Raw genomic sequence first — 13,641 nt, 5'->3', positions numbered from 1 at the left:
TACATGACATGGATGCTTTTTATGTGTCACTGTCATAGGTACATATGTATATAAAAGATACAAATAAGTGTTAAGCAAGGATACACTAGAAGAGAAGTAGCTTAATGAAGTACCTTTTTGGGCGTTTTTCTTTTTTTTTTAATGAAGACATTTTAAAAATGTATGTAAACCAAAAAAAAATTATTATGAAATCATTAATTGAGGTAAAAAGCTAAAAATTGTAAGCAACATATATAGACACTGAGATAGCTGTGTGTTAAGAAGTGTGGTCCTAGGGTCAGTCCCACTGCGTGGCATCTTGGGCAAGTGTCTTCTGCTATAGCCCCAGGCTGACCAAAGCCTTGTGAGTGGATTTGGTAGACGGAAACTGAATGAAGCCCATCGTATATGTAAACATATCTATGTGTGTGTCTTTGTGTATGTCCTCCACCACTACTCAGCAAATGGTGTTGGTGTGTTTATGTCCCTGTAACTTAGCAGTTTGGCAAAAGAGACCAAAAGAATAAATATAAGGCTTAAAAAGGAAGACAAATGCTGGGGTTAATTTGTTCGACTAAACCCTTCAAGGTGGTGCCCCAGCATGGCCACAGTCTAATGAATATAACAAGTAAAAGATCAAAAAAATATACTTAAAATTTTCATGAAATGAGAGTTTATTAATCAAACAAATGTCTTTATTCAGAATATTTTCAAAGATGCCAATGATTGATTGAGCTACATCATGCCAGATACGGAAATAGTAAATATTCCAGAGTTTATTTTATATCTGGATTATATAAACATTTATCTTCTAGAGGAAGCCAAATCGTTTTGTTGCCTTTTTAAAATTGATGACGAAATAAGGTTTCAAGGGAAGTCACTCGAGATAACCAACAAGTATGTAATATTTCTCACATACAATATAAGAGTGACATTGGTTTTAAGTACGGTGAGGTTTATCCTTAACCCTTTAGCATTCTGGTTGTTCTTTCCAATGTATTGTTTATTTATTCCCATTTTTTCTTCCAGTTAATCATGCATTATCTCATAGCTTTGACATTTCAATGATATGATTGAAATATATCAGTATTTACACTGTTTTCACTTAAACGTGCATTATCTTCTGGCTTTGACATTTCAATGATTCAATAATTTATTTTTAGATTAAAATTGTAGAGTAGATGTGAAAGACTGGATTTGGATTATTTGATCATTAAAAAAAAAGGCAGGATATTGCAGCTGGATAAGGCTGGTTTAAATGGCAAAGCATAATGTCTGAAAGAAACTGTTGATTTTATCGGTTGACAGGAGAGCAGATTTAAAGGAATTGGCAGGCTTCCATAGTAATAATAGAAGTTAATGAAGATTGACAACAGTGACAGTAAATTGGGGACATCAGAGCTGAAGTAAGAGACTATGGGGTGGGTGAGTAACATGAATAGATATAGTAATGAAAAATCTATAGGTCCACATGATTAATTAATTAAAGGTGTAATCCATAGAAAGTTTTGAGCAAGAAGTTTGTGAGTCTCGTTGTGTTAAAATCTGTGCCAAGGACGGACCAACCATGTTTTATATCAGTCAAGCAAAGCCATGAGCTTCATTGAAGAGATACAAGTAGTGCATTATTCCATTACTCCTGTCTCTGATTTGTCTCAATAGACAAAACAGGATTCACTTCTTCACAGTCAAGTGTTAGTGGTAAGAAGGAGAAATATGGAAAAATTACTGGCCAGATTAAACAACATACAGTTATTAATAACTGGAAGAGATACTGTTAGCTGAAAATCTAAAACATGTTTGAGATTAAAGAAATGGTTTTTGCATGTACGACTGTGAGGTTGAAAAGTCTGTTGCATATTCATTCCAGTTCTGATACAACAGTATTGCAACATAAGGAAGCGAGCTGGCAGAAATATTAGCACGTCGGGCGAAATGCTTAGTGGTATTTCGTCTGCTGTTACGTTCTGAGTTCAAATTCCACTGAAGTTGACTTTGCCTTTCATAATTTCAAAGTCGATAAATTAAGTACCAGTTACGCACTGGGGTCGATGTAATCGACTTAATCTCTTTGTCTGTCCTTGTTTGTCCCCTCCATGTTCAACCCCTTGTGGGCAATAAAGAAATAAGTATTGCAACATGACCATATATTTTCTCCCATAAGCATTTAAATCAGTGGCTCTCAACCACTTTTTACCTACAGAGCCCTTTGGCTCCTATTTTACCAAGGTAGACCCTTCTAGCCGTTTGATTTTTTAAAAATCCAATTAAATTTTCATAATTAAATATTATTAGGGATTATATAGAAAAAAGTGTTAAAATATTTGGTGTATTGTAGAAGGATAACTGATTAATTGCAGATAAATTTTAACAACAAAATCCTATATGGATTCTCAAGAATCACAGGGATCCAGGTTGGGAACCACTGACCAAAGTAAATTTTGGTTGGTTGTGTGCAGATTAATTCTTATAGCTAAAAGATATATATATATATATATATATATACACACATATACGTTCTTTTCTTTTCTTTTATTTGTTTCAGTTTTTTGACTGCGGCCATGCTGGAGCACCACATTTAGTCGAGCAAATCAACCCCAAGACTTATTCTTTGTAAGCCTAGTACTTATTCTATTGGTCTCTCTTGCCAAACCGCTAAGTTACGGGAACGTAAACACATCGGCCTCGGTTATCAAGCGATGTTGTGAGGACAAACAAACACACACACACATATACGACAGACTTTTTTCAGTTTCTGTCTACCAAATCCACTCACAAGGTTTTGGTCGGCCCGAGGCTATAGTAGAAGACACTTGCCCAAGGTGCCATGCAGTGGGACTGAACCCAGAACCATGTGGTTGGTAAGCAAGCTACTTACCACACAGCCACTCCTATATATATATATATATATATATATATATATATATATATATATATATATATATATACATATATATAAAGAACTAGTTGCCACCTTAAGATACCTTGTAGTATCTATTCCATCCAACTTGTATGGACACTCCTAATGACTTTCAGCATTGGAAATGTAATGAACTCATGACCGGAAGCATTGGAAACCTATAACTAATGATGCTATTTTCGGAAAATGCATGATATAAAAATAAATTGAAAATCTTTATTAATGCAACAATGATTTCTATTTAACATTCAAATTATGTACTAAAATAAACAGCTTAAAAAAGGAGATAATATATATTTCTTTACCTTGATTCAAAACTCGAGCAGCATGTCCATCGAATGAATCCAAAAATCCACTGAGGAGATAAAGGAAAGCTGCTAGCTGATAGTTTGTTTGCATGAAGTAAAACGCAGCAAAGGCAAACACAACTCGTCCATAATCTGTAAAACATTAAAAAGCAGGAAATAAGAACCAAAATCAGAGAAAGAAGCTGTCAATGTTGCTAATAAGTAAAATGCTATTTCACTAACATAATTCAATTCATTATTATCATTATTAGACATACATAAGACATACATTATTAGACATACATAATAAGACATACATAATTTTCTTTTCTATTCAGATATCATCATCATCATCATCATTATTTAGTGTCCATTTTCCATGCTGGCATGGGTTGGACAGTTTGACTGGAACTGGTAAGCTGGAGAGCTGCACCAGGTTCCAGTCTGGTTTGGCAGGTTTTCTACAGCTGGATGTCCCTCCTAACGTCAACCACTCCAAGAGTGTAATGGGTGCCTTTTATGTATCACCAGCACAGGTGCCTTTTGCATGTCATCCATGCCAGTATATATACATGGGTACATAATTTTCTATTCTATTATTTGAAAACATTTTGTGAGATACATGCATTAAAAGATTCTTTCTTAATATCCAAAATTCCAATCACACAGGTTGTTGTGGTTTTTCTTTAGAACAAAGTATTGATCACATCACTCTTAATTTAGATCCCTTCTATTAACAATAATGATGTTTCAGGTTCAGTCCTACTGCACGGCAGCTTGGGCAAGTACCTTCTATAGTTTTGGTCAGATTAACACCATTTGAGTGGATTTGGTAGGCAGAAACTCAAAGCCTATTGTATATAAATGTATGTGTGTGCGTGTGTCCACCACCACTTGACAAACGGTGTTGGTGCATTTACATTCCCTGATAAAATAAGTTTCAGGCTTAAAAGAAAAAAATTCTTGGATTCAGTTTGTTTGATTAAAAATTCTTCAAGGAAGTGCCCCAGCATGGCCACAGTCTAATGACTGAAACAAGTAAAAACATTGAAAAAATAAAAATAAAGTCAGAACAGGAGATATTTGATTTGAGTTCAAGAATCATGTAATTAGTTGGGTACTAATTAGAATACAATGCTTTAATGTATTCATTGAAATATTATGACGGTTGATTTGTCTATCTTGGTTCATCTAGTATCATATTTTTAACAGCATATGAAATATCATCATCATCGTTTAAAGCCCGTTTTTCCATGCTGGCATGGGTTGGACGGTTTCACTGAAGTCTGGGAAGCCAGGAGGCTGTACCAACTCCAATCTGATCTGGCAAGGTTTCTACAGCTGGATGCCCTCCCTAACACCAACCACTCCAAGAGTGTAGTGGGTCCCTTTTATGTGTCACTGACACAGGAGCTAATCAGGCAGCCCTGGCATCAATCACACTCAGATAGTGCTTTTTACGTGCCATCAGCACAGGAGCCAGTCAGGGGGCACTGGCATCAACCACATTCAGATGGTGCTTTTTACGTGCCACCAGCATGGGAGACAGTCAACTTATAATAATTGTTTCTAATTCAGGTGCAAAGCCAACAAATTGAGGATGGGAAGGGGTTATTTAATTATACCAACCTCATTACCTGACTAGAATAGAGGTACTTGGCAAAAAAAGGTTACGTTGAAAATCAGATGGCCAAGAACTTAGAATCTAAAAAGCCTGAACAAATGCAAGGCAATTTGTTTGATGCTCCAACGATTTTAGAAACCCACAGCTGCTACTGCTAATAATAATAATAATAATAATAATAATATCAATTCAATAATATAACCGAAACAAAACAATCCACAAACACAAGACACACCCTATACAGCATTTACCCAGGGAAATAAATTACCACCAGCAGGTCAGATACCTAACGCATCACACACACAACAAAAGACTACACCACACCTGTAACATGTAACAGATGCAATACAATATTGGGAGAGTTTGCACTCTTTCAAAAAAAAAACAAAAAAACAGTGCTGTGCACACCCCAGCGACACAGGTGTGTAGCAGATGATAGAGTAGATATTTGCCTCAAACTACCAAATGTTGAGTAATAATAATAATAATAATAGTAATAATAATAATAATATTAATGCCCATTTGATTTGAGGATTGTAAAAAAAGACGGCGAAAAACAAAAATAATACAATCCCTTAAAATTTGAAATAGGAAGAATTTGGAGCATGAGAATAGTAAGGGTTTTGCCTGTAATAATCTGTGCATTTGGAACAGTAAGCAAAGATGTAGACAAATAGATTGAAATAGAATGTCTGTTGGAGCTCCTACAGAAAGTTTGTCTCTTAGGGACAGCAAGGATTAACAGGAGGGTTCTAAGCACCTGAAAGACAGCTGAAAACTTGTGGATACCTAAGATTATAGGTAGTAACCTGCTACCCATATAAATCCTACCAGGAATGAGACCGAACCTGAGTCAAACCAAAATAATAATAATAATATCAGTGAATTGAGAAACTTAGATAGAAAAGCCAGAAAGCAATTAAAAGCAGACTGAAGTCACCACCCCAAAGCAGACACAGAAAGAATATATCTACCCAGCTCAAAAGAAGGCCATGGCCTGATACAGATAGAGAACTATTATAAAATAACAACAGTTGGACAAGAAAAGTACTTAGAGACAAACAGTGGAAGACTATCAGATGTAATAAATCAACACAAGAAAAGGAAAACACTTTTCTCTCTACACACAAAAGGAGACAAGAAAATAGAAAATAGAAGCAAACTGCATTGATACATTGACTTCAGATGACAACAGAACAGAAATTAAATAACATGAAAACGGAACTACAAAACATACAAAAGAAATGGAGAGAAAAGTCACTCCATGGCCAATATCCTGCAAGGCCTGGCAGAGAGGAAGTGAGCTTAGGTAAAAGCCAACAATGGTTCAAAAGCTCTGGACTAAAAGAACTGATTCTCACTGCACAAGACCAATGTCTGACTACAAACAACTATAAAAGAAAAATAATGAAAACAGGCCCTCATATCAAATGCAAAATGTGCAACCTGCACAATGAGACTGTTGAGCACATCGTCCCTGGCAATTCAGTCCATGTCAAATTTGAATATATATATACAGACGCAACTGAGTAAGTAATTTTATTCACTGGACAACATACCAACATTACAACATAAAAACTAACAAGAAAAGGTAAAAACATGTACCAAACGAAGTAAATGGCAATGACCGGGCCACAATGCCTGTTCAAAGAAAGAAATAAAAACTAATTGCCCAGACAAAAATCCACATGATTACTGACAGACATTGCAATTTCTTCTGACCAAAATGTTGTCCAAAAAGAAGTGGAGAAAATGTCAAAGTACAAACACCTTGAAATTGAAGTATTCAAGATGTGGGACAGAAAGGTGAAAACAATACCAGTAATAACTGGAGCAGTGGACATGATAATAAAACATCCTCAACACTACACACTATCCAAAAAAATAGCTGTTAGGAACAGCCCACATCCTGACACCATCAATTGCAGGAGTGGCTGTGTGGTAAGTAGCTTGCTAACCAACCACATGGTTCCGGGTTCAGTCCCACTGCGTGGCATCTTGGGCAAGTGTCTTCTGCTATAGCCCCGGGCTGACCAATGCCTTGTGAGTGGATTTGGTAGACGGAAACTGAAAGAAGCCCGTCGTGTGTATATATATATATATGTGTGTGTGTTTGTGTGTCTGTGGTTGTCCCCCTAGCATTGCTTGACAACCGATGCTGGTGTGTTTACGTCCCCGTCACTTAGCGGTTCGGCAAAAGAGACCAATAGAATAAGTACTGGGCTTACAAAGAATAAGTCCCGGGGTCGATTTGCCCGACTAAAGGCGGTGCTCCAGCATGGCCGCAGTCAAATGACTGAAACAAGTAAGAGTAAGAGTAAAGAGTAAAATCAATCAACCCACAAACACAAGACACACATTGGAGAGCAAATATCCATTGAAATAAACCAACAGGCTAGATATCCACACACAATTCACAATACAAACACTAATACAACAAAGAATGCACCACACTCCATGAAGAAGAGAAACCGACACAATAAAATACCAGGAAGAGTTTTCACATTCCCAACAACAACAAAAAAAGAACACACAATGCTGCACACACCCCAGCAACATGAAGGTGTGGTGGCCTGAAACTTGCCTAAAACTACCAAATGTTGAATAACAATAATAATAATCTTTTCTACTATAGGCAGAAGGCCTGGAATTTGGGGGAGGGAGATAATCAATTTCATCAACTTCAATATTCAACTCGTTCTTATTTTACTGACACCAAAAGGATGAAAGGCAAAGTTGATCTCAGCAAAATTTGAACTAAGAACATAAAAATGGATGAAATGCTGCTAAGCATTTTGCCTGATGTGCTAATGATTTTGCCAGTTCACCATCTTGCTATCCTCATTAGGTTCTGATTAAGGCCCAAGGCTAAAAATGTCGAGAGATAAGTGTTAGTCAAAATAACCAAAACATACATATCATCACTTAAGTTTTCCATTGTTGGCAAGAGTAGAACAGTTTAATGGGATCCAATATGGAAGACTGTTTCCCTTCCTAATGCCAACCACTTTACAGGGTGTAACTGAGTGCTTCTTTTTGAGACACAGGTACAAATGATATTATCATGTTAACTCACACGATAAAAAAAAAAGCCCCTTCAACAGAGTGGGGTTGTAGAAGAGAGAGAGAGAGATGGATTTATGGGAGGTGTTGAGAAGATAGAGTATGGTAGATGTGTGTTGCTCTTGGAGAGATATATGACTCTCTTGTATTATTAAGGACAGGTGGGAGCAGGTGGAGAGAGAAGTAAAGATGATAGTAGTGACGTGTGAGGGTGTACTGAAGGCAGAAGTGTAAGTATAAGAGAGAACAGGTAAGATTAGGAAGAGTGTGAGGAGAGAATGAGAAATAGATAGAGAAAGAGGTGAACATAGTGAATGGTGGGCAAGGGTGGAGGTGAGTTGCAGGTGGGAAGCTGATAAGAATTAGAATTGGCTCAGGAAAGGCTGTGATAAATGACCGTAGATAAAGAGTAGAGAGTAGCAGTATAGCAACACTGCTGGTAGATGAGAAATAAGAAGATTATAGGTAAAGGTAGACAGGTAAAAGAAGTGTGTGGTGGAGAGAGGGAAAGAGAGAGAGAGAGAGAATGTATAGTGACAGAAATGGTGGTCAGGGTTGCATAGAAGTAGATACACGTATCCATTAATGCAAATTTCATTTTGGCACAAGGTGTTAATCAATTACATTGACCTTAGTACTCAACAGGTACTTAATTTTTAATGACCCTGAAAGGATGAAAGGCAAAGTCCACCTTGGTGGAATCTGAACTCAGAATGTAAAGAGCTGCACAGATCCATTAACGATAATGTTGTTATTAAAATTTGTGCAATTAATATTTCATTGATATTACACAAATGAAATGTGATGGATGTTTGACATTTTGAATAATAAAAGTGGGATTGATTGACAACTGACCAACCCTACTGATTTCAGAGGAGGAGAGGAGGAGAGAGTTGTAGTGTTGTAACTACTGCCAGTATGGTCACTGCTTTATGCAACAAGCAAAGCTGTTCCACAATCACAGTCTGTCAGGAATATTTATCACACACACAGATATATATATATATATGTTCCTCAGTGACAGCTTGGTTTGATATGATTTTTACCTTTCTATCACTGAGAACTTATTAATAAAAGACTTAAATTTTGCCTGCAGGTAAGTCGCAATTTCAGGCCTGGACATAGATTTCATTATGCATACCAGAAAGTCATTCCTATCTTTTGACAAAGTTTCCCAAGTAAAGCATAATGGACCAGAATTTTTCAATGTTCTAATGGGATGCTATGATTGAGCAGAAATCGGCAACCTTATAGGTCTATTTATTTCAGACAATGTAATATCTAGATCTAACTTTATAGAATTAGGATTGTCTTGAGGTGATGATCTTACAATAACATTCAATAGAAATGGGTACCAATTAGAATGATTAGAAAGAGTTTTGTCCTCAAAATTACTCTTAGTACAAACACTAACATAGGAAACGTTTTAGATGTCACTATGGTCCTAGTACTAGAAACTTACAGCCCCTATAGAAAATGTAACAAGATCATACATTACATTATAAAACTGCTTTTCACCCACCCAACATCTTCAAGGACTTGTAACATTAGTAAAAAAGTATCAAAAATGTTATTCAATATGGAAATTTTTGATTGTGTTGCTATATCTGACAATGAAATCATGAGAAGTGACTTTAGCAACAGGATAAAATACATCCCCCAACAAGGACAATTAAATGTTAGGAGAAAAAGAAAAAGAATTATGGTATAATACACCCCCTTTTCAGTTTAAACATTAGGACCAAATATTGCCAGAGCCTTCATAAATGTAATAAACAAACGCTTCTCTATTGACCATAAATTCCACAAAATGTTTAACAGATACAACCTCAAAGTAAATTATAGCTGTACAGACTATTTCATATCTTGCCTAATCAGAATTAAAAAGAAAAAGCTATCTCGCCATCTCAATGCAACTACCTCTACGAAAGTACATGCCCTCAAAATGGAAAATGACCTAAAAAAATTAGCATTTACTGTGTTAAAAGTGCTAACAGTGAAAACTTACTGAGAACATATTTAAATTAAGGCATATTTAGCATTTGTACAATTTTAGACTTGAATAGAAAAATCTGCAACAATTCTTTTCAAATACATTTGTAGTTTTAAAACACAAAGACATCACCAACTACAACATCATATGGTCTGTTATAGAACCTGCTCCGGCTCATACTAACAGCAACAAATGCTACCTTTGATTAGCACAAAAATTTAACAAACACATAGAAATCTGGACAGAGCAATTCCAATGTCACTACAGGATGATTTTCACCTGCTGTTAAAGTTCTTCTGTGCTTTTTGGCACAATACATGCACATGAAGCGCTTCTTGAGACTAATACTGAAGTTGCATAGACTCTAACCATACTAGAGAACCACACTGAAGCATTTAGTCATATGAAGATACACACACATATTATATCAAGCTGGGTAAAAAGTAAGCAACGTTTTGAAACATAAAATTCATAACAATATATTTCAACAATGTACTAATTTTATTCATCAAAGTCAGTACCATCACAACCAGCATATTCTTGCCAACGAGTTACAAGTTTGTTTATTCCGGTTACATTAAAATCTGGAGTTCTGGAGCTGATGGACTCTTTGAATACACTTTCAACATTGGGTTGATTTTTGAACTCCTTCTCTCACAGGAAATCACCAAGGTGCTTAAAAAAAGTGGTAGTTGGTGGGAGAAAGGTCTGGGGAATAAGCTAGGTGGGGAAGAACTTTGTAGCCAAGTTCCCTCAACTTCCATTAGTGAAACATGTGGTCAAGCATTGTCATGAAGAATGATTGGCCCTCTTCTGTTGACCAGTCTGGGACGGAGGAGTAGCAGTTTTTCATTCAATTTGGCAATTTCATATGTTTCTGCAGTAATGGTTTTTCCAGCAGGTGAGTTCAGCAGTACACCACCAAACAGTCACCATAACCTTCTTTTTAAAGAGCTCGGGCTTAGGGAAGGTTTTCTTCATTTTGCTCCAACCACTGTGAAGAACGTTTTTTTATCGTTGTACAGAATCCACTTTTCATCACAAGTTACAATATGATCAAGAAATGGATTGTTCTGGTTACAGAATAGAAACAATGAGTAAATTTCATATCTTTGCCTTTTCTGATTTTCATTCAAATCATGTGGTACTCATTGCTTGAGCTTTTTTTGATTTTCTGATTGCATGCAAATGGTTGCATGCATTTTTCTGGCTAACTTGAAGTTCTTTTGTCAGGTTTTGAGTGGTTTTACATGGATCTTTTTTAATGACGGTATTTAATTGACTGTCATTGATGACAGATGGGCATCCACTACACTCATGATATTCAAAGCTCAGGCCTCCAATGCGAAATCATGTAAACCATTTTTGAACTGACCACTCACTGGTCATTTCCTTACCAAAAGTTTCATTGATATCGCAAGCAGTTTCAGCTGCTTTACGTCCTTTTTTGAAGTTGAACAGCAAAATTGCTCAAATATTGTACTTTGACAGTTCCGTTTCAGATGATTATAACAATAGTGAAAGAAATATCAATGTTAATTTATTGAGGTATTTGAACAAACCTATGTCTGTATTATCAGACAATTGCAAAAAAAATGCTTAACAAAAATTCCACTTTCTGCAAAAATCCAGTACAAATTCTTCATGGTTCAAGACGTTGCTTACTTTTTACTCAACCTGTTATATATATATATCATCATCATCATCGTTTAACATCCGCTTTCCATGCTAGCATGGGTTGGACGGTTTGACTGAGGGCTGGCGAACTAGATGGCTGCACCAGGCTCCAATCTTGATCTGGCAGAGTTTCTACAGCTGGATGCCCTTCCTAATGCCAACCACTCTGAGAGTGTAGTGGGTGCTTTTACGTGCCACCAGCATGGGGGCCAGTCAGGCGGTACTGGCAACGACCTCACTCGAATGATTTTACACATGCCAGTAAGGCGACACTGGTAACGATCACGCTCGAATGGTGCCTTTTATGTGCCACCAGCATGGAAGCCAGTTAGCTGCTCTGGCAATGATCACACTCGGATGGTGCTCTTAGTACATACACACACACGCACATATATGCTGAGTTTCTTTCAGTTTCTGTCTACCAGATCCACTCACAAGGCTTTGGTTGGTTCAGGGCTATAGTAGGAGACACTTATTCAAGGTGCCATGCAGTGCAATTGAACTTGGAACTAATCCTTCTGGTCCCTTGCCAAAAGGATCTCCACCAACCTTAGAATCCTCCTTTCCTCCTTGTCTAAACAACAATGGCTCTGTAAGTTGTACCTTCATAGAGAATGCTTCTACCTGCTCTGCCCATTTTGCATACACTCTACTCAGGAGGTGCATGGCTTAGTGGTTAGGGTGTTGAGACTCATGATTGTAAGATCATGGTTTCAATTCTTTGACCAGGCAACGTGTTGTGTTCTTGAGCAAGGTACTGAATTTCACTTTGTTCCAGTCCACTTAGCCGGCAAAAATTAGTAATCCTGAGAGGGACCAGAGTCTTATCCAGGTGGGGAACTTATATGTCATGGAAACCAGCCCCTTATGACTCAAGAATGTAACCTCTACACACTTTAGCCAATCTACCCCCTTTTATTCCAATAGGCACTCAACCCCGCTTATATACACAAGCCACATGAAGAAAAACTTCCAACTGCTTCAAACAAATCCACTGGTCCTTATAATGTTTCTTTCATTACACTCAAACATTGCAATGTCCCATAACTTGCTCTTATACTCACCAAACTCTCATCTCTCACTTTATTCAAAGATATACAATGACATTCAGAAATGTGATTCAGTATTCCAAAGAGTGGTAACCCTTCTGACCCATCCAACTATTGCCCTGTTACTCTCACCTCAAACATCTCTAAGGAAATGAAGACAGCCATTACAAGACATTCTTCAACACCTTGAATTTCTCTCTCCATTGACAATTAATATGGCTTATGCAAAACCAGATCTACAGGAGACCAATTCTCTTATGTTGCCCAACAATGGGCTTTTGCTAGAGAGAAGTTCAGTAAAAATAATATTACCCTAGATATCAGCAAAGCCTTCAACCGTATCTGGCAAGCAAATCTTCCATTAAAAACTCCCAATGGACTCCTTATCTCTTGAATCAGCAGTTTCCAAATCACACCATTACAATATGTCTTAACAAAGCTTTTACTGCTTTACTCCCAGGTAACTCTGGTGTTGGTTCCTTTCCCCCACCTTTTTCCTTTCTATGCACCAATCTCTTACTGCCACATCCTAAAAGGCCCACTCTTATGCCGATGACCAACCTGTCGTTCATCTTTAAACTTCCTTAATCATGCATCATATACATGCAACCTATATGCAACATGCCAAACTAGCATTGATTCCATAAAGAGATCTTCAATCTCCAATGGGACTATGCCAAGTTTGTCTCATTTAACAGAAAAGAAAAAAAACTGAACATGAGCAGCTCTCAGCAAGAGCCCAAACAGTCGATCCAAATGTGGGCCTCACTATTAGTGAGGGTCAGTTTTGGTAAAAACTCATTCTTAGCATATCTAGGACTACATTAAAAAAATTAAAAAAAACTAGCCCTTATCTTCAGGACCAGAAAATATTTCGGTTCCCAAACATCTGCTGACATTCTACAAGGTTCATGTGAGATCTACAATAGATTATTGCATCCACATCTGGGACGATGCCGCAACCCCCACCCACTCACACAGACATCGTGATTAGCACCCAAAAGGACCACCTGACTGATTGGAATTCCATAACGGACACACTCCAACCC

General features: G+C 37.1%; 1 protein-coding gene across 3 annotated transcripts in view; it reads right to left on the bottom strand.

Annotated features, from left to right (window-relative positions):
• LOC115222600 (CDP-diacylglycerol--inositol 3-phosphatidyltransferase) overlaps positions 1 to 13,641 on the bottom strand; it is a 40,797-nt gene that overhangs the window by 11,045 nt on the left and 16,111 nt on the right. For all 3 annotated transcript variants that reach the window (XR_005003220.1, XM_036511678.1, XM_036511677.1), the window contains one exon: positions 3,205 to 3,339. Coding sequence is in view for 2 of the 3 variants with exons in the window: in XM_036511678.1 (XP_036367571.1) it covers positions 3,205 to 3,339 (135 nt within the window). In the remaining variant the exon portion in view is untranslated. The remainder of the gene's footprint in view (positions 1 to 3,204; positions 3,340 to 13,641) is intronic.

Source organism: Octopus sinensis, linkage group LG20 (genome assembly GCF_006345805.1).
Source record: "Octopus sinensis linkage group LG20, ASM634580v1, whole genome shotgun sequence".
Classification (NCBI taxonomy): domain Eukaryota; kingdom Metazoa; phylum Mollusca; class Cephalopoda; order Octopoda; family Octopodidae; genus Octopus; species Octopus sinensis.
The sequence above is the reverse complement of the archived record's forward strand: the minus strand, read 5'-3'. Positions and strand labels throughout refer to the sequence as shown.